Genomic DNA, 27,860 nt, shown 5'->3' with positions numbered 1-27,860 from the left:
TGATGTTGCACATGCAGTGATGTAAAGCCTAGTTTAAACCAAAGAAGGAGTTGCGCTGCCCTCGCTCTGTCTCCACAGTGTCGCTCTCCTTTTCTGACTGTGATGGCCGTTTTTTTCGAGTTTATTCCGATTAATTCTTATTCCACGTTTTGTAAATTTTTTTTGGTCGCTTTTGTTGGACTTTTTTCCGTGGCTACCTGAAGGAGTTGCGCTGCCCTCGCTCTCTGGGCCCTGTTTTAACGATCTGAGCGCATGGCATGAAGCGCCTGGCGCAGGTGTGTTTAGGGCGTGTCCAAATCCACTTTTGCTAGTTTGTCGGTCCGTGTGCCGGGCGCCTGGTCCTAAAGGGTTGTCCTTAGTGTCTTCATTAATCAGAGGTGTGTTTTGGGCGTAACATGCAATCAACCAATCAGAGATCATCTCCCATTCCCTTTAAAAGCCAGGCGTGTTTGGACCTTGGAGCATTGCTGTTATGATGGAGGATTTGCACCGTAATATTTTTATTTGTAATCTTCTGCATGTGTGTGTGTGTGTGTGTGTGTGTGTGTGTGTGTGTGTGTGTGTGTGTGTGTGTATGTGTGTGTGTGTGTGTGCTGCTGTGCGTCCCTGTGTGTGTAACAAGCATAGTGTGCGCGTGTTGTGCACGAGCCTAGGAGCATTTTACTAATGCTCTGTTAAAATAACAATGAAATGCTGCGTTATTGACTTTAGACCAGGTTTTTGTTGGTCAATGGCACCATCACTTCCCGCTGACTCAAGATAGCAATACTCCCAGAATGCACCTGAACACACCTCCCTGTAAGACCAGCACGCCCATTGGTGCACAGATGGGTGCAGGTGCATTTGCTATTTAAACGACATGGGTGCTGGACAGTCTTAAACTAGCAAAGACACTTGGGTCGGGTCTTGCGATGAACTGCACCCAGTGCACCATAGGGCCCTTAGACTATCTGTCCAATCTGAGTTTTCTGTTGCATGACTAAAATTACTTTTGAACGTACACATGTTCCACCAAAACAAGTTCCTTCCCGAGGCTATTTTGCAGAGGCACCGTCTTTGAGAAATAGTGCTTCAGATATTATCTTTTGGGCGTTGACGTGTCCGGTGTTATTTTCTCAAAAAGCTTACAGTAAAGCCTTCTTCCCACAGCAGAAACACATTTAAAACACTGCGCTGAATAGAAGACTAAACGTGTGTTGACATACTACTTATAATACATAACATACTGTACATACATACACTTATGATACATAACTGCCTTCAAATACACACGTTTTTCATTAGTGTCCACCTCGGTGTTTAACCCTCTCAACCTGAGGCTCCTTCTCTCATCTCTGAGCCGTCTGTAACGCTCTATTGCCTGGAGTGCAGCAGAGAGGAGGGCAGCGTTTGAAAGGGAACAGATATATATTTTAGTAGTAGGGAGAGAGAGAGAGAAAGAGAGAGAGACGGACAAAGAGACAGAGAGAAAGTAAGACAGCAAGTATCCGGGGCAGAAGTGCAGGCCAATTAGAGTTGCCCTAAGGTTAACCTGTTATCTTTCTCACACACAGCTTCAACAGGATCAACGCACAAAGCCCGGCCCTGGGGCGCACACACACACACACACACACACACACACACACACACACACACACACACACACACACACATCCATTCGTTCACATAATGTTTTATTAACTCCTGTATTCCTGCACACACAAAACACACACACACTCTCTCTCTCTCTCTCACACACACACACACACACACACTGAGACATGATCTAACAAGGTCAAACGCAGAACTGAAGGGAGGAAGTGGGCAAGAGGCAGAGAGCGAGAGAAAGAGAGAGGGAGAGATAGAGAGGGGGGATCGGAGAAGATGGGGAAAGAGAGAAAGAGGCCGAGTTGTGACAGAAAGAGAGAAAATGAAAAGAACGAAAGAAGACGGGACGAACAAACCGAAGGCGCCGAAGGAGAGTCAGCTGCTCTCTCTGGTTAGAAAGGCTTCTCACTCCGCCGGAAACAGGCAGAGATGTTCGTCTCACAGTAGCACACAACATATACTACAGTTAATTGGTCTATTGTGTATATTAGGAATGGAGATTTCAGGACACAGATTGTCTCTCCGCCTGCTTCTACTCTCTCATTTTTTGCCAGTTTCTTTTTCCTGTTGACGATGTTGTTTGATGGCAGGACAATGCATTTTAATTCACTGATAGCATACCACGGTACATTTCAATTCCATTTCAAGTGTCAAATCCTAACAGCAGTTATATCAGGACACTTTACGGATAGAATAGGTCTAGACCACACTATAATTTACAAAGACCCAACAGAAACCTCGGAGAGAAACAGGCTCTTGGTGGGCGGACCTCTGCCTTTACAACCCGTTCTCACTCCCAACTCGGAAAATTCTGACACTTGGTCAGTGTATCTCAGCGTCAGATAAGACACAAAAAACATCACCCTTCAGCGTCTGTATGGAATGTAGAGAGACAACGGTAGAGAGTAGTATGTAGAGAGACAACAGTAGAGAGACAACGGTAGAGAGTAGTATGTAGAGAGACAACAGTAGAGAGACAACAGTAGAGAGTAGTATGTAGAAAGACAACAGTAGAGAGTAGTATGTAGAGAGACAGCAGTAGAGAGTAGTATGTAGAGAGACAGCAGTAGAGAGTAGTATGTAGAGAGACAGCAGTAGAGAGTAGTATGTAGAGAGACAACAGTAGAGAGTAGTATGTAGAGAGACAACAGTAGAGAGACAACGGTAGAGAGTAGTATGTAGAGAGACAACAGTAGAGAGACAACAGTAGAGAGTAGTATGTAGAAAGACAACAGTAGAGAGTAGTATGTAGAGAGACAGCAGTAGAGAGTAGTATGTAGAGAGACAGCAGTAGAGAGTAGTATGTAGAGAGACAGCAGTAGAGAGTAGTATGTAGAGAGACAACAGTAGAGAGTAGTATGTAGAGAGACAACAGTAGAGAGACAACAGTAGAGACTAGTATGTAGAGAGATAGCAGTAGAGAGTAGTATGTAGAGAGATAGCAGTAGAGAGTAGTATGTAGAGAGACAACAGTAGAGAGTAGTATGTAAAGAGACAGCATTAGAGAGTAGTATGTAGAGGGACAACAGTAGAGAGTACTATGTAGAGGCACAGCAGTAGAGAGTAGTATGTAGAGATACAGCAGTAGAGAGTAGTAGTATGAGAGACAACAGTAGAGAGTAGTATGTAGAGAGACAACAGTAGAGAGCAACAGTAGAGAGTAGTAAGTAGAGAGACAACAGTAGAGAGTAGTATGTAGAGAGACAGCAGTAGAGAGCAACAGTAGAGAGTAGTATGTAGAGAGAAACAGAGAACAACAGTAGAGAGTAGTATGTAGAGAGACAACAGTAGAGAGCAACAGTAGAGAGTAGTATGTAGAAACAACAGTAGAGAGTAGTATGTAGAGAGACAACAGTAGAGAGCAACAGTAGAGAGTAGTATGTAGAAACAACAGTAGAGAGTAGTATGTAGAGAGACAACAGTAGAGAGTAGTATGTAGAGAGACAGCAGTAGAGAGTAGTATGTAGAGAGACAGCAGTAGAGAGTAGTATGTAGAGAGACAACAGTAGAGAGTAGTATGTAGAGAGACAGCAGTAGAGAGTAGTATGTAGAGAGACAACAGTAGAGAGTAGTATGTAGAGAGACAACAGTAGAGAGTAGTATGTAGAGAGACAACAGTAGAGAGTAGTATGTAGAGAGACAACAGTAGAAGAGAGTAGTATGTAGAGAGACAACAGTAGAGAGTAGTACTGTATGTAGAGAGACAACAGTAGAGAGTAGTATGTAGAGAGACAGCAGCAGAGAGTAGTATGTAGAGAGACAGCAGTAGAGAGTAGTATGTAGAGAGACAACAGTAGAGAGTAGTATGTAGAGAGACAGCAGCAGAGAGTAGTATGTAGAGAGACAGCAGTAGAGAGTAGTATGTAGAGAGACAACAGTAGAGAGTAGTATGTAGAGAGACAGCAGTAGAGAGTAGTATGTAGAGAGACAGCAGTAGAGAGTAGTATGTAGAGAGACAGCAGTAGAGAGTAGTATGTAGAGAGACAACAGTAGAGAGTAGTATGTAGAGAGACAACAGTAGAGAGACATCAGTAGAAAGTAGTATGTAGAGAGACAGCAGTAGAGAGTAGTATGTAGAGAGACAACAGTAGAGAGTAGTATGTAGAGAGACAGCAGTAGAGAGTAGTATGTAGAGACAACAGTAGAGAGTAGTATGTAGAGTGACAACAGTAGAGAGTAGTATGTAGAGAGACAACAGTAGAGAGTAGTATGTAGAGACAACAGTAGAGAGTAGTATGTAGAGAGACAGCAGTAGAGAGTAGTATGTAGAGAGACAGCAGTAGAGAGTAGTATGTAGAGAGACAGCAGTAGAGAGTAGTATGTAGAGAGACAACAGTAGAGAATAGTATGTAGAGAGACAGCAGTAGAGAGTAGTATGTAGAGAGAAAGCAGTAGAGAGTAGTATGTACAGAGACAAAAGTAGAGAGTAATATGTAGAGAGACAACAGTAGAGAGTAGTATGTAGAGAGACAACAGTAGAGAGTAGTATGTAGAGAGACAGCAGTAGAGAGTAGTATGTAGAGAGATAGCAGTAGAGAGTAGTATGTAGAGAGACAACAGTAGAGAGTAGTATGTAGAGTAATTTGATTGTAACCCAAAACCAACATCATTTTATTAACTTAACTAAGTAGTTTCAACTCTACTTAAATGAGTCATATCTTTGGATGTTTTTATGCTAAAAAAAGCGCCAAAAATGTCACCAAAAATGTCCCAAAAAGCGACAAAAAGCATGAAAAAAACCTGTCATGAAAGCATAAAATGTCAAAAAAAGAGACCAAAATGTTGAAAATAGTGACAAAGAAAGCATCAAAAGGGTAATGACAAAGCGACAGACGTTGAAAAAGGCGACAAAAAGTCCCCGAGGGTATCCAGCGTCTGGCTCCGCCCCTGGCTGGCTTGGTGTGGCTTTTGCATAGGGTGACCAGATGTCCATTTTGAGTTGCGTGTCCCAATGTCCCAACAAAAGCCTGTCGGGACGCTAAGATGTCCCGGTTTACACCAACCACTATGAAATGGTCCCGGTTGTCAGCGATTACATAGCCGACGTGGTCTAATTATAGCCTGGTCATTAACTAAACCCATGTAGAAAGACTAATAAAGCGTCCAGCGTATGATTTTAACAATGTGTGTGTGTGTGTGTGTGTGTCAGTTAATCGTAGCCATCTGCATAATCTGTGCAGCCATCCTTACAATATGTATTTGTAAACGTTGTTGCAATGTCAATTCCTGATGATTCACAAGATATAAAGGAATGAAGTAATGCACAAAATCATGAATTAATTCATGCATGAGTTCATAATTCATGTACCCTTACCGTAAAGTGTTACCATCACTTTAGTTCAAGCCTGCGGCAGCAGTTCCAGATATTTCGTTTAGTGCCATGCAATGAAAAAGTTCAGTGGGAGCGTTTTCCAAAAGAATGCTTTAATTCTGAAAAATAAAGTTGGTCCCACACAAAAGTCACTCAATGTCTATTAATATTTTTTCTTAGATATGTAGGCTACAATTCATGAATATTAACTGAGATACCCCATTAGCAAAATTGTGTCTAATCAGTCTGTGTCTATGTCTGAATTGGGCTGGCACATGTTCATGTTAAAAAGCGTGTGTGTGCATGAGCACTACGGTCACGCGCAAAGTGTCCCGTCACTGTTGCAGTGTTTATAAGCTATTAACTCAACTTAAATGTATTCTATTTTGGGATTCTCTTTATGCTGATGTAGTATTTAGTGCGCAGAGACTGTCCCGAGGTTTGGTGTTACATTAACCTGCAGAGAGCCGAGAGCAGCTGCAGCTGCTGGGAAGTCTTCATCCTGCACTCATTAAGACGAGCCCCAGACTGTAACGCAGAGCTGCACACAGCCCTCAGCCCGTTGGGCTTCCAGCAGCGCACGCCTGCCTCATTTCACACAATCAATAAACTCGGGTGCACGGAGGTGCGTGCCGCTCCTCGGAGACCAAACAAAGCGACAAAATGTGGAAAAATGCAACAACACAGCAACAACATGCATGAAACGTTGGAAAAAGCGACAAAAATGTTGAAAAAGCGACAAAAAAACTCATTAAAAAAGCGACAAAAAGAGACAAAAGTGTAGAACAAAGGCAACAAAAAAGGCTATCAAGAATGCGACAAAAATGTCCAAAAAAGAAGACAACAAAAGCGATAAAAATTTTGAAAAAGCAACAAAAAAAACATTAAAAAAGCGACAAAACAAAGACAAAAATGTAGAAAAAAAGCAACAAAAAAGGCTATTAAGAATGCTACAAAAATGTCCAAAAAAAGAAGACAAAAAAGCGACAAAAATGTTGAAAAAGCGACAAAAAATAAATAAAAAAGTGACAAAAAAGTAGAAAAAAGCCGACAAAAAAGACTATTAAGAATGCGACAAAAATGTCCAAAAAATGTCCAAAACAGCGACAAAAAGCAATAAAAACTTTAGAAAGAAGTGACAAAAAAGGCTATTAAGAATGCAACAATAATTTCCAAAAAAGGGCGAAAAAAATGCGACAAAAATGCTCCAAGGCTACAAAAAAGTCTAAAAAGCTGGTGTTTGTTTTGAGAAAAATGTCAAAAAAGCGACAGAAAAAAAACATAAACAGGGACAAAAATGTAGAAAAAAAGCGACAAAAATGTACAAAAAAACCAAAAGAAAATGAGGATTTTACATCTATCATGTCTTCATCCTGCACTCATTAAGACGAGCCCCAGACTGTAACGCATAGCTGCACACAGCCCTCAGCCCGTTGGGCTTCCAGCAGCGCACGCCTGCCTCATTTCACACAATCAATAAGCTCGGATGCACGGAGGTGCGTGTTGCTCCTCGGAGACCAAACGCGCTCATTTAACGTACTGCACTACGGCGGGAAGCACTCGAGTGGCTGGAGAGCTCCTTTATGTTTGCTGAACACAAATGTTCTGCATAACAAGTCCTAACCAGACCTCGGCGCGGCTTCGTTTAGCTCCCTGGACAGACAGGTGAATCCTTCGCCATGTCGTCTGACTTCAAAGCTCTGAAGACGAGACTTGCTGGAGGAAAATGAGCATTTTGTTGCTCCGTCTTTGGCTTTGGTCGGGATGGAGATGTTATTAATATTCCAGCAGATTTCAGCTCAAAGTGAATGACTCAGAACACAGCATCTCATCTTTAAATGCTGCCGAGATCCTTCTGAGAGTTTGTGGGGAAACTTGGCCCAAATGAAAGAGCCTCAGAGTTAGTCTGAAGCTAGTCTACGCACACACACACACATATATATATATATATATATATATATGTGTATATATATATTAGATTTGATTAGATTCAACTTTATTGTCATTGTGCAGAGTACAAGTACAAAGACAGCGAAATGCAGTTTGCGTCCAACCAGAAGTGCAAAAAAGCAGAAAAGTGCAATGTGATATACCAGTAAAGACAGGTGGAGTATAGGCAGGACAAGAACTATATTGCAGTGTTATAAGAACAGAATAAATATGGCTATGTAATATGAGCAATGTATGAAAAACATGTACAGATATGTGCAATGTAGCAGCAGTGACATTATACTAGTAGTAAGAATAATATAGATATACGCAGTGTATACACACACACACCCACACACACACACACATATATATATATATATATATATATATATGCAGTGAAACTTGTAATGAAAGACTTTTACTTTAGTTTAAGATCAGAGTACTTCGTCCAACCTCTATTGAACTGACATTTATTCTTGACTGTACAGCTCTGACTCTGAGTGTGCAACTCCTAACGGTTGATCTATACAGCTGTGTGTGTGTGTGTGTGTGTGTGTGTGTGCGTGCGTGCGTGCGTGCGCGTGCGTGCGTGCGTGCATGCGTCTCGTAAACTGTCAGTAGGTGTTTGAGTTTGAAGAACATGTTCCACCGAAGCAGACTTTGTCAGCGAGAATAAAATACTCACTACACTACTTAATCTTGTAAACTCCTGCGTACACACTAAGTGAGTGAGTGTGCGTGCGTGCGTGTGTGTGTGTGTGTGAGAGTGTGAGTGTTGTCAGTGTTTGCATTCAGACAAGCACCACGGTTATCTGCAGGGGAAGCGACTCAGTGTGAAGCTCCGACTGAACACACGCACACACACACACACACACACACACACACACACACACACACACACACACACACACACACAGAGTTGATTGTGGCCATATTCATGTTTAATCATATCTGACATCTCAGACGGAGGTGAAGACAGTTCACAGTGGTGGCCTCTCTGTTACCTCTGTGTGTGTCTATGTGTGTGTGTGTCTGTGTGTGTGTGTGTGTGTGTGTGTTAATATATATAATGTATAGCGCATTAGTTTGAGGAGGAAAAGACTGACGTGTGCGTCCAGACAGTTTGAGGAGAGGGAGGTCTTGATAACACGCCAATAATGGCATACCAATTGGTGTGTCATACTGTATATATGCCACTTATTGAGATCAGTCTGTAAAGGAAGACAGTTGGAGAATTAGATACAAAAAGGAATGTAAAAAAAAGCATCAAAAGCGTTGAAAAATAATCAAGGATGTTCCAACAGGGATCCCATGAACAATCGTTAATGGGCCGTGATTTCCATTGACGTTGTTCAGCCTCATCAGAAGCTCCTGTGTTCCAACGATGTCCCAAACTGAAGCTTTTGTCTTTTCTGTGTTTGCATCAACACCTGATTTGAGTTGTTCCTTAACTTTACTGATAACATGACATCAGGATTTCACATTTTATCCAGCTTAACCCTTGTGCCGTCCTCCCGGCTATAGAAATTGTGACATTTTTTTTTTTTTCGCTTATTGATGCATTTTTTTAATGATTTTTTTATTTTTAAGTTATTTTTTCAATGTTTTTGTTGCTTTTTCTTTGTTGACATTTTGTTTATTTTTTAATTTTTAATTTTTTAAAGATTATTTCTTTGGGCTTTTTTGCCTTTATTGTGACAGCTAGGTGAGAAAGGGGAGAGAGAGAGAGGGGGAAATCATCACAGGTTGGACTCCAACCCTGGCATAAACCTCTCAGTATACAGTATGCGCGCCCGCTCTACCCACCGAGGCCACCCGGCCACGCATTGTGTTGCTTTTTTTTTAACATTTTTGTCACTTTTACGTTTATGGTTTTTTTCCCCATTACTACCAACTCATACGAGTTTTACACTTATTTTCAGAATTCATGGACACTAAACCTAAATTTTGAGTTTGAAAAAGCAAAAATATGCTATAAAAATTTAATAAAACACCCAAAATCCAATGAAAGTAGTGTACTGATCCTTCATGTTACTTGAGAAGAGCGTTAAACGTAACCATCCATGTTCATATTTGGCAATTTGGTTGAAAGAAAACCCAAATTTCGGATATAGACATTTTTTGAAAATTGGTCAAATTAGACCCGAAGACAACAGGAGGGTTAAAAGTGAAACATTGTTTCTGTTTCCATCTCTCTGTCGTTGCTGCTCCTCTGATATAACGTCGCAGGAGTCTGCAGCTGGAACTCGGGGGAAATGTCACCTCGCCACACTTTAACGGGCTTTCCTGGGCCGAGGTCACAGCTGTCTTTCCCATTAGACTCGTGTAATTGGATGTGTTGGATTGGATTTTGAGTTCACACTTGACGCTGCGATGTGACATTCACACGTGTGATCAGATCTGGCTGCGGCTCTGAATGGAACGGCAAGTCAGAATAACGTGTCACATCTATTGCTCTAGGCTACATTTACATTGCTTGCGACGTTTTGGACTTTAGAAGAACTAGGGCCCTATTTTAACGATTTAAGCGTGAGAGGAGGAAATACCAGAGCAGGGTGAATGAGAGGGGGAAACGTAGCAAAAGATAGTAGTACACAGTAGTTACCCTACATGGATCTTGCCTTGGTGATTAGTGCCTACTTACACAAACAAACATATTAAACATTAATAAGAACAAACAAATATATACAAAAATAGTTGTTCAAGTAGTTAAAGCACTGTGTGCAACGGCCAGATGTATAGTCCAGGATGAAGGTTATTCCAAGGTGTGATGTGAAAATGTGAAACGTTAACTATTTGCTGATCCTTTCAATTATTAACACACTTTGCTTTGTCCATCCAAGGAAGGTTGTGGCAAAATCGGTGGCAAAAACCTCTCAACCAGAGGGCATTTTGCAGAGCCCGTTCACAGAAATTCAAAATCTGCTTTAACGTTGCTGCGCCATCGTCGTCGTTTAAAGCCCGCCTCAACGGTCGTGATTGGTGCCTCGATTTGGAAAAATTGGAAATGGGCTTAAATGGGCTCTTGGCCAGATGGACTTCCAGAGCAAATCTCAAATTTGCCGGAAGTTCGTCAGGGTTTTCCGAGGCTACCGGGGTTCATGTCCTGTTTGAAAAGAAAAGGAAAGAGAGAGTTTTTTTTTTTTACTTTAGGGAACAAACTGAGCTACGTCACGTTCTGGGTCATGTGGTAACACCCCCTCCACCCCCCACCCCCCTCTTTCCTCCTCAAAAGCATTTAAAGCTACAGACACAGAAATGGCACATCCTAAGGAAAGCTCATTTTTTAACTGGCTCTAGTGGCTGTAATTCTGCACCAAGGCTGAATTTTGGGAAAGAGACTTCAGATACAGTATTAGGGACCACTAAGGTCTATATAAAAGAGACTTCAGATACAGTATTAGGAGACCACTAAGGTCTATATAAAAGAGACTTCAGATACAGTATTAGGGGACCACTAAGGTCTATATAAAAGAGACTTCAGATACAGTATTAGGGGACCACTAAGGTCTATATAAAAGAGACTTCAGATACAGTATTAGAGGACCACTAAGGTCTACATAAAAGAGACTTCAGATACAGTATTAAGGGACCACTAAGGTCTATATAAAAGAGACTTCAGATACAGTATTAGGGGACCACTAAGGTCTATATAAAAGAGACTTCAGATACAGTATTAGGGGACCACTAAGGTCTATATAAAAGAGACTTCAGATACAGTATTAGGGGACCACTAAGGTCTATATAAAAGAGACTTCAGATACAGTATTAGGGGACCACTAAGGTCTATATACTGTAAAAGCATCCAAAAAGCACCATGTTATAGGGCCTTTAAAAAGTGTTCATTTTTGACCCGGGAGGACAACACAAGGGTTAAAACTACTGATGCTGAGGAATTATACATCTGAGAAATCGTTGTGTTTCTGTCTATGGCTGTAAATTTGGTTGAATCTTCTTTGATTTTGACCGTTTCTTCTCTCTGTGTCCAGACTCGTCTCTGGCGAAGGCGAGCCCCTGCTCGGAGGCAGGGAAACCCTGTAACCCCTGTCTGGACGCGGCCAAGGCCTGCAACCTGAACGAGACGTGCAAGCGTCTGCGATCCGCCTACAACGCCATCTGCAGCAAGGCCACGCCCCCACAGCCCTCTCTGGCCAATCAGGAGCCCTGCAGCCGCAAAAGATGCCAGAAGGTGAGCGCAGAATTATATTTAAATTATATTGTTGTTTGGTTTAATGTTGAACACTAAAGGCTTTTTTTACAGAGCTATTTGTTCAGAATCTGAATTAATAAATCGGTTTATTGCAATAGTTACCATACGTGGAATTTGCCTGATACATGCATGATAAACAAACATATTAAACATTCATAAGAATAAACAATAAATACAGAAATCTGAGACAAATATATACAACATAGATGTTTAAGTAGTTTAAGCACTGTGTGCAATGGGCAAATGTATGTTCTGCACACAAGAAGGTATTTTTCTATAAAACTTCAAAATGTATGCCTCCTCTGACAAAGAGAGTAGTTATGTTACAGCATCCAAATATTACAATATATATATTATATATATATATATATATATTATATATATACTGTTTAACAGGAAAAAGCCCTGAAATCACCATCACCAAACCCACCAGACTCCATGTAAATAATCAGGACTTTTAGCGTGTATAGAGCCAGCATATCTCCACCAGACTCCATGTAAATAATCAGGACTTTTAGCGTGTATAGAGCCAGCATATCTCCACATGTACAGTAAATGGGTGAATTAAGGGTTTATGTCAACCAAACCAGAGTGGTGATTGTTGGAACAGTGAAAAGATGAACCAAGACGGCTTTTGGTAGTTTTATTTAGTTTCTGTCGACTTTGAATGAAGTGTGTTTTATGTTGATAAAAGTCCTGATTATTTACATGGAGTCTGGTGGAGATATGCTGGATCTATACACGCTAAAAGTCCTGATTATTTACATGGAGTCTGGTGGAGTTTGGTGATGGTGATTTCGGGGCTGTTTCATGTTAAACTAAAAGGATCTTACTCTTTAACTAAAAGGTCTATCTCTGTAGGGATCCATTCATAATGTTGTCACACACTTAGAATAGTAATCAGCGGCAAAAACAGAACATTTAGTGGACGCAAATGTCGCTGAACATTGTTTGTTTCATTCTTAATACTGGACCAATGTTAAAGATTGTTTTTCCCATCAGTCACTTAGACACAAAAACATAAACAAACATGGGAAAAAGAGGCTCGAAAGATTTTTTTTTTCAACATTTTGATGCTGTTTTACCAACTCTTTCTTTATGCAGGGTTAAACTGTTAAGAAAGATAAAGATATGACGATAGCTGCGGTATATTAGATCGAGCACTTGGTCTACGGTTCATGTTGCTTGGAGGTCGAATGTGCAAATAAAGATGTGCTCGTACCGCATAAAGCTACAACAGTTGCCTCTGTGTGTCTCAGGCGCTGCGCCAGTTCTTCGAGCGGGTCCCCTGGGAGCTGAGCTACCCGCTGCTGTTCTGCTCGTGCCCGGACCAGGCGTGCGCCGAGCGCCGCCGCCGCACCATCGTCCCGTCCTGCTCCCACCAGGAACGCCACAAACCGAGCTGCCTGGAGCTGCGGCGCACCTGTCGCTCCGACGCGCTCTGCAGGTGAGATGGGCGGCCTTCAGCAGCCAATCAGGTGTCAGGGTTTTCCCTCCCATTATCAGGTGAAGGTGTAGCACCCGATAAGCCAAACAAATGTAACTGAAAGAGATTCTCAGATCTAATGATTGTAGTTGGAGTTCTTTAGCTTTAAGTTTTATCTTTAAGCTTTTTCCAACATTTTAGACACAGATATGGTGATAATAACGGTCCAAAATAATGTGAAAAGGAGAAACAAAACTACCACAAAGAGACACAAACCGACTAGAAAGAGATGCCAGATGACAGAGACCCAAATCAACCCCAAAGGAAACATGAATGACCAAAAAGAGACACAACACGACTACATAGAGACACAAAATGTACGGAGGATTTGCATTTTATGAATTGAAAAACGTGCACTGTAAGAAAAATGGATAATGTCCCGGCACAAAATGACCAGTACATTTTTCCGTTAAGTTTACGAACGTTTCCGTTAATCCCAAAAAAAAGATTTTATTTTTTTTGTAGATTTACAGCATAACCTCTGTACTTTTAAACGGGCATTTCTGTTAATCCAAGAAATCCAAATATGAAGAAAAAAAACGTGAAAAATCCTTACAGAAATTCCTTCTTATTAACACAGTACATGAGCCCGTATTTCTTCCGACATTTCCAACAGTGTAACATTTGCTTGAGGAAGGAAGCCTACAACCCCCCGCCAAATACAAACACCTTCCACCAAGCGAGGGGAAACTGAGTGTGTGTGAGCCTGAGGTCTGGAGAGCCCGTCGCGCTGATTATTATCAGGCGAGAGGAGGAACTCATCAGTGAAATCAGCCTCTCAAGTGTTTAATTGGAGAGAAATCCGGCACACTCTGGGGCCAGAGTTGCACGTTTGATTGATAACTACTGGCTTTAAAGGTTAGAGGGGTTGTAGTGGCGGGGAAGTGGGTGAGTAACACCCTCGCCCCCCCCAACCCCCCCGACCTCCCCCAGTTGCCTCTGGACTAATGTTGAGGTGCCCTTGAGTAAGTAAAGTTTATATCGATATAGCAGTTTTCACACATAAAAATCACAAACTGCTTTACAATAAATTGGAATATGATAACTAGAAGACATAAGACTACAAAGGAAAAAATAGGTACATAAAATCAGACAGCCATGAAAGCCCTTTTCTAACTAAAAGCTGAGTCTTTGAAAGCTTTTTAAGAGAATCAACAGCATTTGAACAACGTAAAGAGAGCAGCCTGGGTGCCACTGCCTGAAAATATCGACCCCCTCTGGTTTTAAAATGAGTTGATGACCTCGGACTCCGGGAAGAAGTGTGACACTGTATTAGGTCGGACATATAAGGAGAAAACCGTGCGTACGCACATCTGTAAGCAATGTTCCCTTTATAGTGTGCATACGTAAATCAGCCTCTTATCCCGCCCTGTACATGCCCATTTTTAAACATTAAAGTGATGGTTCGGAGTAATTTCACTCTAGGCTGCTTTGCACCTTGTCCTCGAGCCAAACAACCCCACATAAGCTTTTTCCCCCTTGTTAGAACGTTGAGTTAGCATTATCAGCTGGTTAGCTGGAACCAATGCAAAGCACCTCATGAATGCCAATCAGTGTGTTAATGACCCTGGCAGTTGTTCTTTACACCGAGTCACGACGACTGATGGAGAAAAAGCAAAAAAGTTCTCAGATGCTGGTGAAATGATGCAAATTGAATTATAATTTCGGCATATTCTTGCACAGTGTAGGGGGACCTGATCTATAGACTACCTATATTAATAATATGTCCAAAATGGCAGGCATTACGACACTTGGAGACAGCTTCGATATACCAGACCACCAGACCTTTTTTTTAACCGAACTATATATTATATCCAAACAAGCCTTAGTGATAAAGTTGAAGATTATATATAATATTTATATAAAACACTCAGCTGTCTGACATTTCCCTCTGGAAACAGCCGGTTACCCCCAGAGTGGCGAGGACCTGGGGGCCCTCTCTACTGGACCCAATTCAGTACATAGATCCAAGAGCTCAGCTTTAGAAAATCTAAATCAGCATATGAGCCAGTCATCATCATGGTCCCTGAAGTCTCTTTCTCTCCTGATTCTTCCATTAGCGTAGTCCTCCTGCAGGGCCAGCAGGGCCATCATGCAGCGTTACGCACGGGGGGGGGTCACCCCAGAATTTATATGTTTACAAAAACCCCTGGGGTTGTGTGTGCGTACGCACAAAACGGGGCTGAAAATGTGCGTACGCCACTTCCCACGCAAAGGTTGTGATTTCTAAAAAACAAACCTGACGGGAGAATGTTTGGTCCTCCTCGCAAACTCTGACCCATGGGTACGCACATTTTGGAGACAAAATAGGAATTGGAGACGCAGATGGTGAGGTGGTGAACTGAAGTCAGACTGCAGAGAGTAAATGGGAAGAAGATTACTCGTAATATTTTCTAGTATTGAAACACAACCACACACACACACACACACACACACACAGAAGGCATGTCAGAGCTATGAAAGCACTCTGAAGATGTCAGCAGTAATCTCGACATCCACAGTGACAGATTCAACAATACACACACACACACACACACACACACACACACACACACACACACACACGTCCTCCTATTTCAGCTGACACGCTCATCACACCGAAGGCGAAGTGTGGCTGGAGGAAGGTCATCATTTATACTTCAGAAAAAGCACCAGAGACTACGTGTGTGTGTGTGTGTGTGTGGGTGTCTGTGTGTGTGTGTGTGTGTGTGTATGTGGGTGGGTGTCTGTGTGTGTGTGTGTGTGTGTGTGTGTGTGTGTGTGTGTGTGTGTGTGTGTGTGGGTGTGGGTGTGTGTGTGTGTGTGTGTGTGTGTGTGTGGGTGTGGGGGTGTCTGTGTGTGTGTGTGTGTGTGTGTGTGTGTGTGTGTGTGTGTGGGTGGGTGTGTGTGTGTGTGTGTGTGTGTGTGTGTGTGTGTGTGTGTGTGTGTGTGTGTGTGTGTGTGTGTGGTGTGTGTGTGTGTGTGTGTGTGTGTGTGTGTGTGTGTGTGTGTGTCTCTCTCTCCATGTGCCTGATCGCGTGTCTCCCTGAGAAGTCAAGACAGCCCAAATCACCATGAACCTGGGTGTTTTATTTAGAAATTTGTTTTATTTTTGTAAAGTGTCCATCTGCACTCTGGTCTTCCTGTACGTGATCACCTGCCCGCCTCGACACATTCCGCAGAAGGAAAAAGAGGAGACGCCGAAACGATCGCTGTACCGCGTGGGCTTAGCTCCTGATCGCAGCCGGTATGAACGGACGGTTTGGACAACATGGGCGGCGAGCGCGCACGCGAAGAACGTACGCTCCGAGGCACTTGGACAGATATTAGATATAGAATTCACACGCTGCCGAGCATATTTGACTGAGCAGGTAGCTCGTGGAGTGAAATGAAGCTGCTTCTCTTTCTCTCCGTCTGCGGATCACACGGGATGGCTTCCTCATCAGTCCATCATCAGTCGTCGTGCGAGGCTGGTTCCGAAGTGCTCAGGCTCCCGGCTTTTTCTAAAAGCTTGAAAATATTCAGCAATTAGAGCGCTAAAATGTGAATAATGATCCTTTTCGAGTGTCTCTGGCCTTGGAAGAGAACAACCGAGGCGCTGCCTGTAGCCGCACACAAGACTGCTTTAATTGATTCCTTTCACATAATAATATATATATATAATCATCAGCATGAAAAGGCAACGTGATCTGTGTGTGTGGAGAGCGGAGAGTCCGGAGGGTGGAGGTTTAAGTACAGTACATGTACCTCAACATTTGGACTTAAAGGTACAGTACTGGAGTACATGTACTTAGTTACATTCCACCGCTGACACACAGTTACATGCGCGGAGTATGAATGGCGTTTGATTTGCCTGTGAAAAGGAATCCGACGTAGGTTTTAGCATTAGCCTGAGAGCGGAGAGCGGCATAATCAGGGATCCCGCCGCTCCTCTGGGTCTCGACAGGAAGCGTCTCCCACCGCGAGGAAGCGAGCCGGCAGGAGGAAGTGGCAGCTTCTGACTGACAGGAAGAGTAATTAAATGTGGTCTCTGCCATAAGTAACGCTTGCGAGTAACTCTACAGGGAGCACTAAAAGGGTTCTGGCACCGAGGCTATTTGCATTTGAAATGAAAATGAGTTCAATCTCACCTACGGTTAATTCTCCACAAGGAAATGTTCACTTGGTCAAAGTACAGATTATAATACGGAGTCAAACGTCTAATGGCTGCACTTTGCTACGCAGCGGTGGCTCGCCGCTCGCCATCTGAGTCAGATTTCTCGTCAAATCATTCCTACCACAGGCAAAACAACTTTCATCACTGACTGTGATAGATTAGACTCAAATACATCACAACACTGCATTAAATGCAACGTATACAAACATAGGTTGTACCTACGTCGACAGAAACATTCATAATGCCACAAAAGCGTCCAAAAATGTTGAAAGAAACGCCCCAAATGTTGAAAACGGCGACAAAATGTCGAAGATAGAAAGAGCTGCCTTCAGCCAATCAGCCGGCACACACACATGCACGCACGCACACACTTGTATATACGTTTGTACATTTTTTCCTGTGTGTATTTTTATCTATATTTTCTAAATAGTTCTGGTATTCTATCCTATTTACTATTTCTTGTCTGTTCTGTTTGTGTGCTATATTTTGCACCTGTAGCACTGAAATAATAAAGTCTATCTAATGTAATCTAATCTTATCCGGCCCTTCAACCAACGTTTAACTTTCCATAGTTTGCATTAAAACCGTTGCATAATTTTTCACAAATCCACAGGTGCCCTCAGATGCAACCAGGGCTTTAAATTGACATCCACCAACCCGCCAAATGTGAAATGCCAAATTAACCTCGCCTTAATTAACTTTGGCGGGGAACATTGTAAAGTTACTAGCCAGTTTGGCTGGTGATGAATGAAGCGAATACCACTGCGTCAGCTGCAGAAAACAAGTCAGTGTTGCCAGATTGGTCTGTTTTATGTGTGCGTTTGGATGGAAACGTAAATCTTTATCTGGCAACACTACTCGTCAGTGGCGCCGGCAAGATTCTATGTCATAGTACGCACACAAACCAAAAAATATTTATTGTGTATGACAGCGAAAACACACCGGGCGCATAAGTATCGTGTATAGCCCGCGTAGCGTAGATATGTGCTGCCTGGCCATTCATACCGTATGCGTATTTCTCCGTGGCAGTCACACTTTTGTTACTTTTTTGGCGTTTTTGTTTGCCTTTTTTTCGCACTTTTTTTCTGATATTTTTGTTAATTTTTTTCAGTGTCTTTGTCCAAGCTGGCCTGCCTTGTTGCACCATTTAAATATTCTCCAAAACTTTACATTTTCAGCGTGTAGCTCGCCAGCTCCAAGTTTGTTGTTGTGTCCAGAAAGAGAGCGGAGTTTGAGAACGGCGAGACACACGCAGAGAGGGGAAGATGTCGGGATTTCTCCTGGAAACGTACTTCCGTTGGTCCTGACTAGTTTCCTCTCCCCTGGAGATGTCGCTCCGCAGATCTCTTCAGGTTTATAGATCAGTCTCTCAAACACACGCTGCAGGATAATCATGCATCTGTGATTTGTGTGAGCCGACCCGTTGCGACCTCGAACAGAGTCACGCGAAGAACACGGCGCCTTACTTCTGATGGACTCGTTTTCTCTGAGGTTTCCATCAGGACACATCTGCTGGATGTGAAGATTAATGTTCATCTGCTTCCTCCTGACCCCCATCAGAGCCACAACGCTGCCAGTAATGACAGCGGTATGTATGCAAACACACGCGCTCGTGCGCCTATGGCGCGGCAAGCTAAACTGCTCTCCCGACAGCGGCGTTTTTCTTTTCTTTTTTTAAAGGCGAGGAAGCCAATCTAGCGCCTGCATCGCTCCATTACACGGTCAGTGAGGGGCGGAGGACGCGAGATGGAAATATCTGCCTCGTTTTCTTTGAGGGTCACAGAGGACGCCGGTGCCGCAACCGACCCTCTCACTAAACCCACAAACCCATTCCCTGATTCATCTCATTTCCTTTGCACTCGTCCGAATGTGCGGTTGGTTTACAGGAGCGATGAGGAGCGAGGGATGAGTCTTTGAGGGGAAATAAGGCGAGTTAACCCTGAGGAGGACGGAGCGGGAAGCAATGCCTCTCCTAAATTCTGTTCCACAGCGGCAACCGGGGGAACTCATTCGCTCTGTCAACGTGTAAATATGTAAATATGTAAACGAGCAGTCCCACTCGGGGACTGTTAATTAAAGAGAACATCAGACTAAACAAAGCAGCTAATCACCAGACAGACTCACAAAGTCACTCGCACAAATGAAGGGAGATGAGGAAAGCTGAGTACATGTGTGCAGCGAGGTTAAAGGGAACCTGTTGTGCTTTTCCCTATTTTCTGTCATTCTCTATAACGTTACAATGTCAGATTTTCATGTTAAACTTGCCCAGAGCTTTAAATGATGAGGTAAACATTTAGAGGAATCCCCGCGTGCAGTTTTCCCACTGTTCTGAACGCTCCAGTTTCAATGTTTTTTTCTCCTGGAGCGTGCCTATGTTCCCACAGCCCTATGTTCCCACATTTCTAAGATTGTTTTTCAAAATTAGTCCCTATGTTCCCACATTTCCTTTTTTTTAAATTTGTATCAGATTTTATCCCCCTTTCTCACAATTTGGTAGCCAATTACACCCAACCTATTATCCAACAGCAAAGGACTACAGATGGAATGTAATCCTAACCCTAACATAGGGCCTAATTTTAAGAAAAATTCTTAGAAATGTGGGAACATTGGGCTGTGGGAACATAGGGCTGTGGGACCATTGGGCTGTAGGAACATAGGGCTGTGGGAACATAGGGCTCTGGGAACATAGGGCTCTGGGAACATAGGGCTGTGGGAACATTGGGCTGTGGGACCATAGGGCTGTGGGACCATAGGGCTGTGGGACCATTGGGCTGTAGGAACATAGGGCTCTGGGAACATAGGGCTCTGGGAACATAGGGCTGTGGGAACATAGGGCTGTGGGACCATAGGGCTGTGGGACCATTGGGCTGTAGGAACATAGGGCTGTGGGAACATAGGGCTCTGGGAACATAGGGCTGACCCCCTAGCAAAGCTAGCTAGCTAAAGTTATCAATTAGCCTCAAACTCATCACCTCTCACACAAATGGATTTAGTGAATATTAGCTATACATATTTGCTAGTTGTGTATATACAGCCAGGTCTCATGGCAGGTCGTTATATAGTTACGTTATTTTAATCTATTAAGTCGGGTACAGGTTACGTAAAAGCCTTTTTTTTCGTGTGCCGGTTACGAAATAGAAAGCAATGCATTTTAATGGAAAGCATATTTCGTGATCCCAGCTCGCTGACGGTAGCGAGTAATATTGATAAGACGAAAGTCCGCGTAGGGAGGTTGGTCGGGGTGGTGGATGGGTCAGAAAACACAGAAAACACTGGACTTTCACCCCGGAGACCGGGGATCGCGTCCTGCGTGTTGCAGTACCTTTGTTGGTGTGTCCCGCATGTGACGGTTCCTTTCCCCGTTCTTTTTTTTTCCTAACCACAACCGTCCAGTTATTGTGGCGTTTCATTTCCCCGTTGTGCCGTTTGATTTCCCCGTTGTTGTGTGCCCCTGCGCCCGTGGATCGCGTCCTGCGAGTGTTTTCGCCGGCGTGCGGCGCTTCATTTCCCCGTTGTCGCGTCCCCCAGAGCAGGTTCGAAAAGCGTCACCTGTACACGTTCAAAAGTCGTAACCTTTACACAAATTTAAGAATCAAAATAACGTGACTATTACACAACCTGGCGTGAGACCGGGTTGGTATATACTGGTTGGTGAGCATTTCCCCATTTTATCGTGTCATGCAATGTGGAACTAGAACTGGTCTGGTCTTGTCTCGGTCTCAACCCCCCAAAGTCTCGATCTTGTCTCTGTCTTTAATCGGTCTCAGCCCAATAACCAACTTGGTCTCAGTTTAGGTGGTCTTGACTACAACTCTGGTGAACGGTATTGAACGGGGAAAACAAATAAGTGTTTTAATCCCATTTGATTTGAGCCATGAATGTAAGTTCATGTAAAGTGTACTTTCAACAGGAAGACGTTTTTGTGGCATGAGTTTTTGTCCGGCCAGAGGACGATATAAAGACACTGCTACAGTAAATGTTCATGTTAGGGTTAGAGTAAAACTCAAAAATATATTTAAAGACAGACTGAACATGTGTGTCAATGTCGACATTATAATTGAATAACAATCAAGAGATCTGTTCCAGCGTGACTGACAAGTCAGGGTCAAAGAGATGCTTTTCTGACTGCACACACGTAATAATAAAGCATAATATGCTTTGATTGTTGGAGATAATTGTGTGTGTGTGTGTTGTGTGCCTGACAGTCATAATGCGGCCGTTTGGATGCAGTCAGCATTGCTGTAATTTGATTTTAATATTCCTCACCTTGTCCTGCACACAGGCTTAATGCAGAGCATCACATGCTGCAGCGAGGAGCGTTTCACACGCGTGTAAATGTCATGAGAGCAAATAGCTCGGTGTGTGGGTGCAGCTTTAATCCGTGTTTATATAACTGTGATTATATATGTGGGTCCTCAGATGTCTTCAGATACTTGGCGAGTGATGGAAACGAAGGTAATCTCTTTGTTCTCGGCCGCTCTTACTTGAAATGTCAGCGTTAAGTGACTCACGTTAACGTTACCTGGTGCAAAGGGAGCGACATTTAGCTCTGTTTTCGCAGGATCTTCCACATGATACGGGACGGCCTGTACTTTGATTTCAGCGGTTAAGTTCATACAATACATAGTTTGAGTCTCTGGCTGCTCGAATCACAATTACGATTACTTTGGTCAATATTAAAATGAAAAAGATGTCGATGTAGCCCAACAGCTAATATTAGCACCAATGGATGAGGCGCTTATTGATCTTTAAACAGTGCACGTTATATGTCTGCGGCGCAGTTAGCGGCAGCCACAAATTGACGGTGACAAAGAGACATGACGGCAGCACGCGGGTTAGAGCAGAGATCATCAAAACCTGCCTGAGCTTTCACATTTCCCCCGGGTTCGTTAAAGATTCATCTAAACTAGAGGGACAGAGAGACAGAGAAACAGAGAGAGAGAGACAATGTGCTTTCTGTGACCTATATGTTTCCACTGAATTAGATTCCAGACTCTCGTAATTAGAGAACTTTAAAGCTTTAAGGGACCAGAAAACATGGAAAAGTAAAGATATTTAAATAAGACATGCCTGCAGTTTTACAGTGAAAAAAAGGCTCAAAGGTTGTTTTACTAAAGGACACGTTCTAAAAGGACATAAATGAATGCATATGATATGTGCTGTGTGTTTTAATGCACTGCCCTCCCTCACCCCCAAGATTAGACATTTAGTTGTGATGGTTAAGGTTAGGGTAAGGGTTAAGGTTAGGCATTTTGTTGTGATGGTTAAGGTTAGGCTAAGGGGCTAGGGAATACATTATGTCAATGACGGATCCCCACAAAGATAGTGCCACAAACCTGTGTGTGTGTGTGTGTGTGTGTGTGTGTGTGTGTGTGTGTGTGTGTGTGTGTGTGTGTGTGTGTGTGTGCGTGTGCGTGTGCGTGTGCGTGCATCATATCCTCAGGATATAACCGGGACAGTTTGAAAACATCTGTTTTAATCCGGTGACTGTGTCTGCGGGTGACGTAGTTACATGGCTAACCAGTCCTTAAGTTGATTGCATTTGACAATAGTTTGCACGTGTTGTCCTGTGAACAAATTACAACAAAATCCCTCTTTGTCACTGACTCCTTTCTTGGCCTATTTTTAGAGCTGTGAATCTCTGGCCACATCTCAGAGTTTAAATAGGTCAGGTGTTACAGAATGGGAGCTCATCTTTCTGTCCCGGAGACACAATGTCATGGAAATGGTGAAAAGCCTTGTTGAGACGGAGACAGGTATCAGCTGCCTGGAGGTCAGCGTTAGTTTGTACTGTGTCTGGTAGTTTTCTTTAAATCTTGTCAGAATTGATTGTTTTTTTTTATGCTTTTGGAGCTTTCTTAAAAAACGTTTTTGTCACTTATTTCAACGCTTTTTAAAAAAAAATTGTATTCATGTTCCGTAAATCTAACTTAAATGACATGTTACCTAATTTTTTTGTTTAAAAAAATCAGAACTTATGAATAATTTTGACTAATCGTTAAGATGAGAGGATGTTGAGTGGATCACAGACTGGTTTATGTCAAAGTTCAGTCAGGATACGGTCTCAAAACCATTTAAAAAATGTTTTTTCAAATGCTAGAAAATTAAATAAAGCACCCAAAATTCCATTTAATTCATAATTCATACTTCTGTCCAAAGCTGCATCTCATGTCCCTTAATTTGCCTCCTCGACTCATTCACTTTCCAAATATCTCTATAGTCTGATATTCGGATCCAGCCCTACTTCTTACCAGTACATATATTTATATATAATAAATAAACATATACAAAATTTTGCTTAGGAAGGAGGACACCTCCTGCGTCCCGTACATACAGATTAACACGAGGAACAACCGGATGTACTCTCATCTCCTTCATCTAAAATGCATGTTTTATGCTTTCATATGTCAACACTCTGGCTAGCGTTAGCTTGGAGAGCTAATGTACCTGCTTATTCTTTTTTAAGGATCCCCATTAGTCATCAGCGGAGTGAAGGCTATTCTTTCTGGGGTCCAACACAAGACAAACACATATTATAAAGCAACGTACTGTACATATTGCTATATCAGAGCGATGAAAACATCAGCGCGTTTTTCATGTCATAAAAACTACAAAACAGTCACACGAAATGAAATAAATGAATACATTCTTGGGCCACAGACTCAAGAACATGACACCACCCACACTAGCATTCAGTCTCTCACCTATTGGAGCTGATATTAAAACTTTTGGCTGCTTTAACACACACTTTATTAACCCTGATGATGGCAATGAAATAAGACATGTAGCTCTATGAATATAGCTGGTGTGAAGTATGAAGGTTGGCTGTCAGGCCATGGAGAGATGAAGCGACATATCTGAGTCACTCCCTCACATTGACAAGCCCAGGCTGTGTGTGTGTGTGTGTGTGTGTGTCACACACTGACAAACACAAAGTAAGAGAGAGTTTGGAGGAGAGTGCGTCGGTGTGGATTAGGGTTGTGTCTTTTGTCTTTTGAGCTGACATCGTTTGCAGGATTACTCAAGCAAGACAACACACACACACACACACTCTCACACACACATAATCTGACCTCTGGTGGGAAAGTCAAAAGCACAGCGCTGAGGCCTGTCAAACTATATCACTCTCTTCAGCCGACACACGAGCAAACACAGTCCCGTTCACACCGACGCAGTGTGAGTAAGTTGTGTACGTGTCAAACACTCACACATTCACACATTCACACAGACACACTCGCTGTGTCCAATAGTGACGGTATCACACCTTTTTGTCACCCAGCTGATCCGACCATACGCCATCTCTCCGACGCGCTGCAACATATTCCATTCAGTCTTTCTCTCTCAGCTGTTGTTTTTAGTCTTTACACACCTACGTCTGTCACTTTTCATGTTAACAAGTGAGCACAACAGCATGAAGGTCTTGTCTGAAAACGTTATTGAAAGGAGCAGGCTGTTCTCATAAAGCATTCGTACATACAGTATATCTATGAAAAGTAAAGCTCTGTAATAGGTATGTATTCCACGATTTTATTACTGTCAGCGGCACAGTGACTGCTGCTGCATAAGAACGTAAAGATCCTCATAGGGAGGAGAAAACACAAGACTTTCACCCAGGAAACAGGTGTTCATGTCCTGAAGAAGTTAAGGAGAAAACACAAGACTTTCACCCAGGAAACAGGTGTTCATGAGTGTTTTAACCCAAATCATCTTTTACCTAACCTTAACTAGTCGTTCATGTGTCTAATCTTAACTGTCGTCGCCGCATGAAACTGCCTTTTTGTCGGCTAAACTCAACTGTAACAACCGCTGAAAGGATCGTAACCTCCCGGTGCTCTATACCCGGCTCACAGTCACCTTTTCTCAGCTGAACTTAACTGTAAAGAGCACCAAACATTACTGTCATGTGACCGGTCCTCCGGCAATTGCCAACCAGTGGAAATCCAGTCATTTCATAGGATATCGTACCAATTGTTGTGCGTAAGTTGGATCAATGTCAAACATTTTTCCCAGTCCCTTAGACACAATACCATTGGAAAATAGGGTCCATAAAGACAGACAAACACACAGACACAGACAGACACACACTCACACATACACACTCACACAGACACACACACATACACACTCACATACACACACACACATACACACACACGTTGAGTTAATACTTTGCAAACATTCAAGTAGATCATTCCTGTTCGAGAAGTGAAGCCATCGTAGAGAGGCTCAGGAATGAAAGGAGAGGAGAGAGAGAGAGGAGACGAAGAGACAGGATGGTGAAAGACCAAACTAGAACATGCAGTAGATTAAGCTCAGCAGCCGTACGCTTATTGCCCGTGACAGTTTCCCGTGCATTAACATATGCATGATGCAGAGGAAACGGCAGGACATGCGTGCATAGCTAATCTTCCTAACGGGCGCGTATGAATCAGCCTTTTCTTTCCGGCAGGATGCTGGGCTGTAAGCGAGATCTCCGCCGCTGTTTGATCTCTTGTCATTGAGTTTGTACAGTAGCGTCACAGTCTCTCTGATGCGCAGCGTTGGCACGAGAAACAAGGAATGTGTTGGACATAAATCAGCAGAATAATCTCATGAATACATAATCATACGGTACATCTGTGCATCTGATGTTTCATGGAGTCGTGTTGAGATGTATGATGTGTGTGTGTCTGTGTATGTGTGTGTGTGTGTGTTTTTGTTTGTGTGTATGTGTGTGTGTGTCTGTGTTTTCGTGTGTCTGTGTGTGTGTGAATGTCTGTATGTGTATTTGTGTATTTTGTGTGTGTGTGTGTCTGTATCTGTGTTTTATGTGTGTATGTGTGTGTGTGTGTCTGTCCATCTGTCTGTCTGTGAGTGTATGTGTGTTTTGTGTGTGTGTGTGTGTGTGTGTGTGTGAGAGAGTGTCTGTATGTGTATTTGTGTGTCTGTGTGTGTGTGTGTGTGTGTGTGTGTGTGTGTGTGTCCATCTGTCTGTCTGTGAGTGTATGTGTGTTTGTTTGTGTGTGTGTATGTCTGTGTGTGTGTGTGTGTGTGTGTGTTATGTGAGGTTTGGTACACCTGGTTGTAACACATTTCCCAAAGTAAATGACAATAAAGAATTGGTCTCCTGGACAACACATTCTCACTCCCATCACGTCAATAAGCGCAGCTTGGTGAGGTGCCTTCAGGGCCCTATTTTAACGATCTGAGAGCACGGCGTGATGCGCCTGGTGCAGGTGTGTTTAGGGTGTGTCCAAATCCACTTTTGCTAGTTTGACGGCGGTAAAAAAGTGTCTGTGTGCCGGGTGCCTGGTCCTAAAGGGTTGTCCTTAGTGTCTTCATTAATCAGAGGTGTGTTTTGGGCGTAACATGCAATCAACCAATCAGAGATCATCTCCCATTCCCTTTAAAAGCCAGGCGTGTTTGGACCTTGGAGCATTGCTGTTATGATGGAGGCGCTCAGTCGAGACTCTTGGCGTCAGTAAAACACAGAAAACAGGAAGAAGCTCAGAGAGATGAACTGGGACTTTTGTCACTTTTCACGACGTTTTTAAGACTTTGGTCGACACTTTTGTCAATGTTTTTTTCAACATTTTTGACAGGGTCTTTTTGGGCTATTGACGATGTTTTTTAAACACCTTTGTCAACGTTTTTGCCAACACTTTTGTCAACACATTTATACATATATATGTATATACATATATATGTATATATACACTGAAAAAAATTATAAATGCAACACATACGCTAACTGTGACCATTTTTTCCGAGGGTTCAATCTGCACATTGTCTTTTCAATGAACTCCTTAATGAAGTGATCCTTTGGTCCGACCGCCTCCCAGAATACGTCTCCATGGTGACAGCCGAGTTGTGTCTCCACAGGTCTCGGCTCGCTGACTTCCACATGAACTGCCAGATGACGTCTCACACGGTCACCGGCTGCCCTCACGACAACTTCCACGGCTGCCTCATGTCCTACGTTGGCCTCATCGGTCAGTAAACGCATCTCATAAACACACACACACACACACACACACACACACAGACATAAACACACACACACACAAACACACATACCCACACATAGACACACATACACACACACACACACACACACACACACACACAGACATAAAAACACACACACACACAAACACACATACCCACACATAGACACACACACACACACACACACACACACACACACAGACTCACAAAGGCATACACACAAACACACACACAGACATACGCACACACACACACACACACACACACACACACACACACACACACACACACACACACACTCTCACACACAGACACACACACACACACACACAGACACACACACACAGACACACAGACAGACACACACACAGAGACACACACACACACCATGTCCCTTGAGTAGAGACTTCCCTGGATATTTAACAACAGTCTGATATTAGAGCTGTAAATCCTAATTTTTCCGCCCATACGTTGGATAATATTTGAGTAAGAAAAATGTCTTTTGTTACAACGCTCTTGTGTTTTTGTTCAGATCTAAATAATGCTGTGAAACAGTACATTATATTGTGATAGTGCTGCTTATGATATTGTTTGTCTTTGCGTAGCGATATGTTGGCCAGCAGCAGCTGTTGTTGTGTGTCTGTTACAGGTGATGACTCAGCCCTTGCTGGAATCAGCCACTCATTCAATTCCCAAATTGCAAAAATCCTCT

The 27,860-nt window shown here is 42.9% G+C and overlaps 1 protein-coding gene across 1 annotated transcript in view; it reads left to right on the top strand.

Annotated features, from left to right (window-relative positions):
* The window catches only part of gfra2b (GDNF family receptor alpha 2b), an 85,493-nt gene that overhangs the window by 40,563 nt on the left and 17,070 nt on the right, over nt 1-27,860 (top strand). The window contains exons 5-7 of the mRNA XM_028600886.1: nt 11,320-11,519; nt 12,800-12,987; nt 27,023-27,132. Of these exons, the coding sequence (XP_028456687.1) occupies nt 11,320-11,519; nt 12,800-12,987; nt 27,023-27,132 (498 nt within the window). The remainder of the gene's footprint in view (nt 1-11,319; nt 11,520-12,799; nt 12,988-27,022; nt 27,133-27,860) is intronic.

Source organism: Perca flavescens, chromosome 16, assembly GCF_004354835.1.
Source record: "Perca flavescens isolate YP-PL-M2 chromosome 16, PFLA_1.0, whole genome shotgun sequence".
Lineage (NCBI taxonomy): Eukaryota > Metazoa > Chordata > Actinopteri > Perciformes > Percidae > Perca > Perca flavescens.
This window is presented reverse-complemented; position numbering and strand designations above follow the sequence as displayed.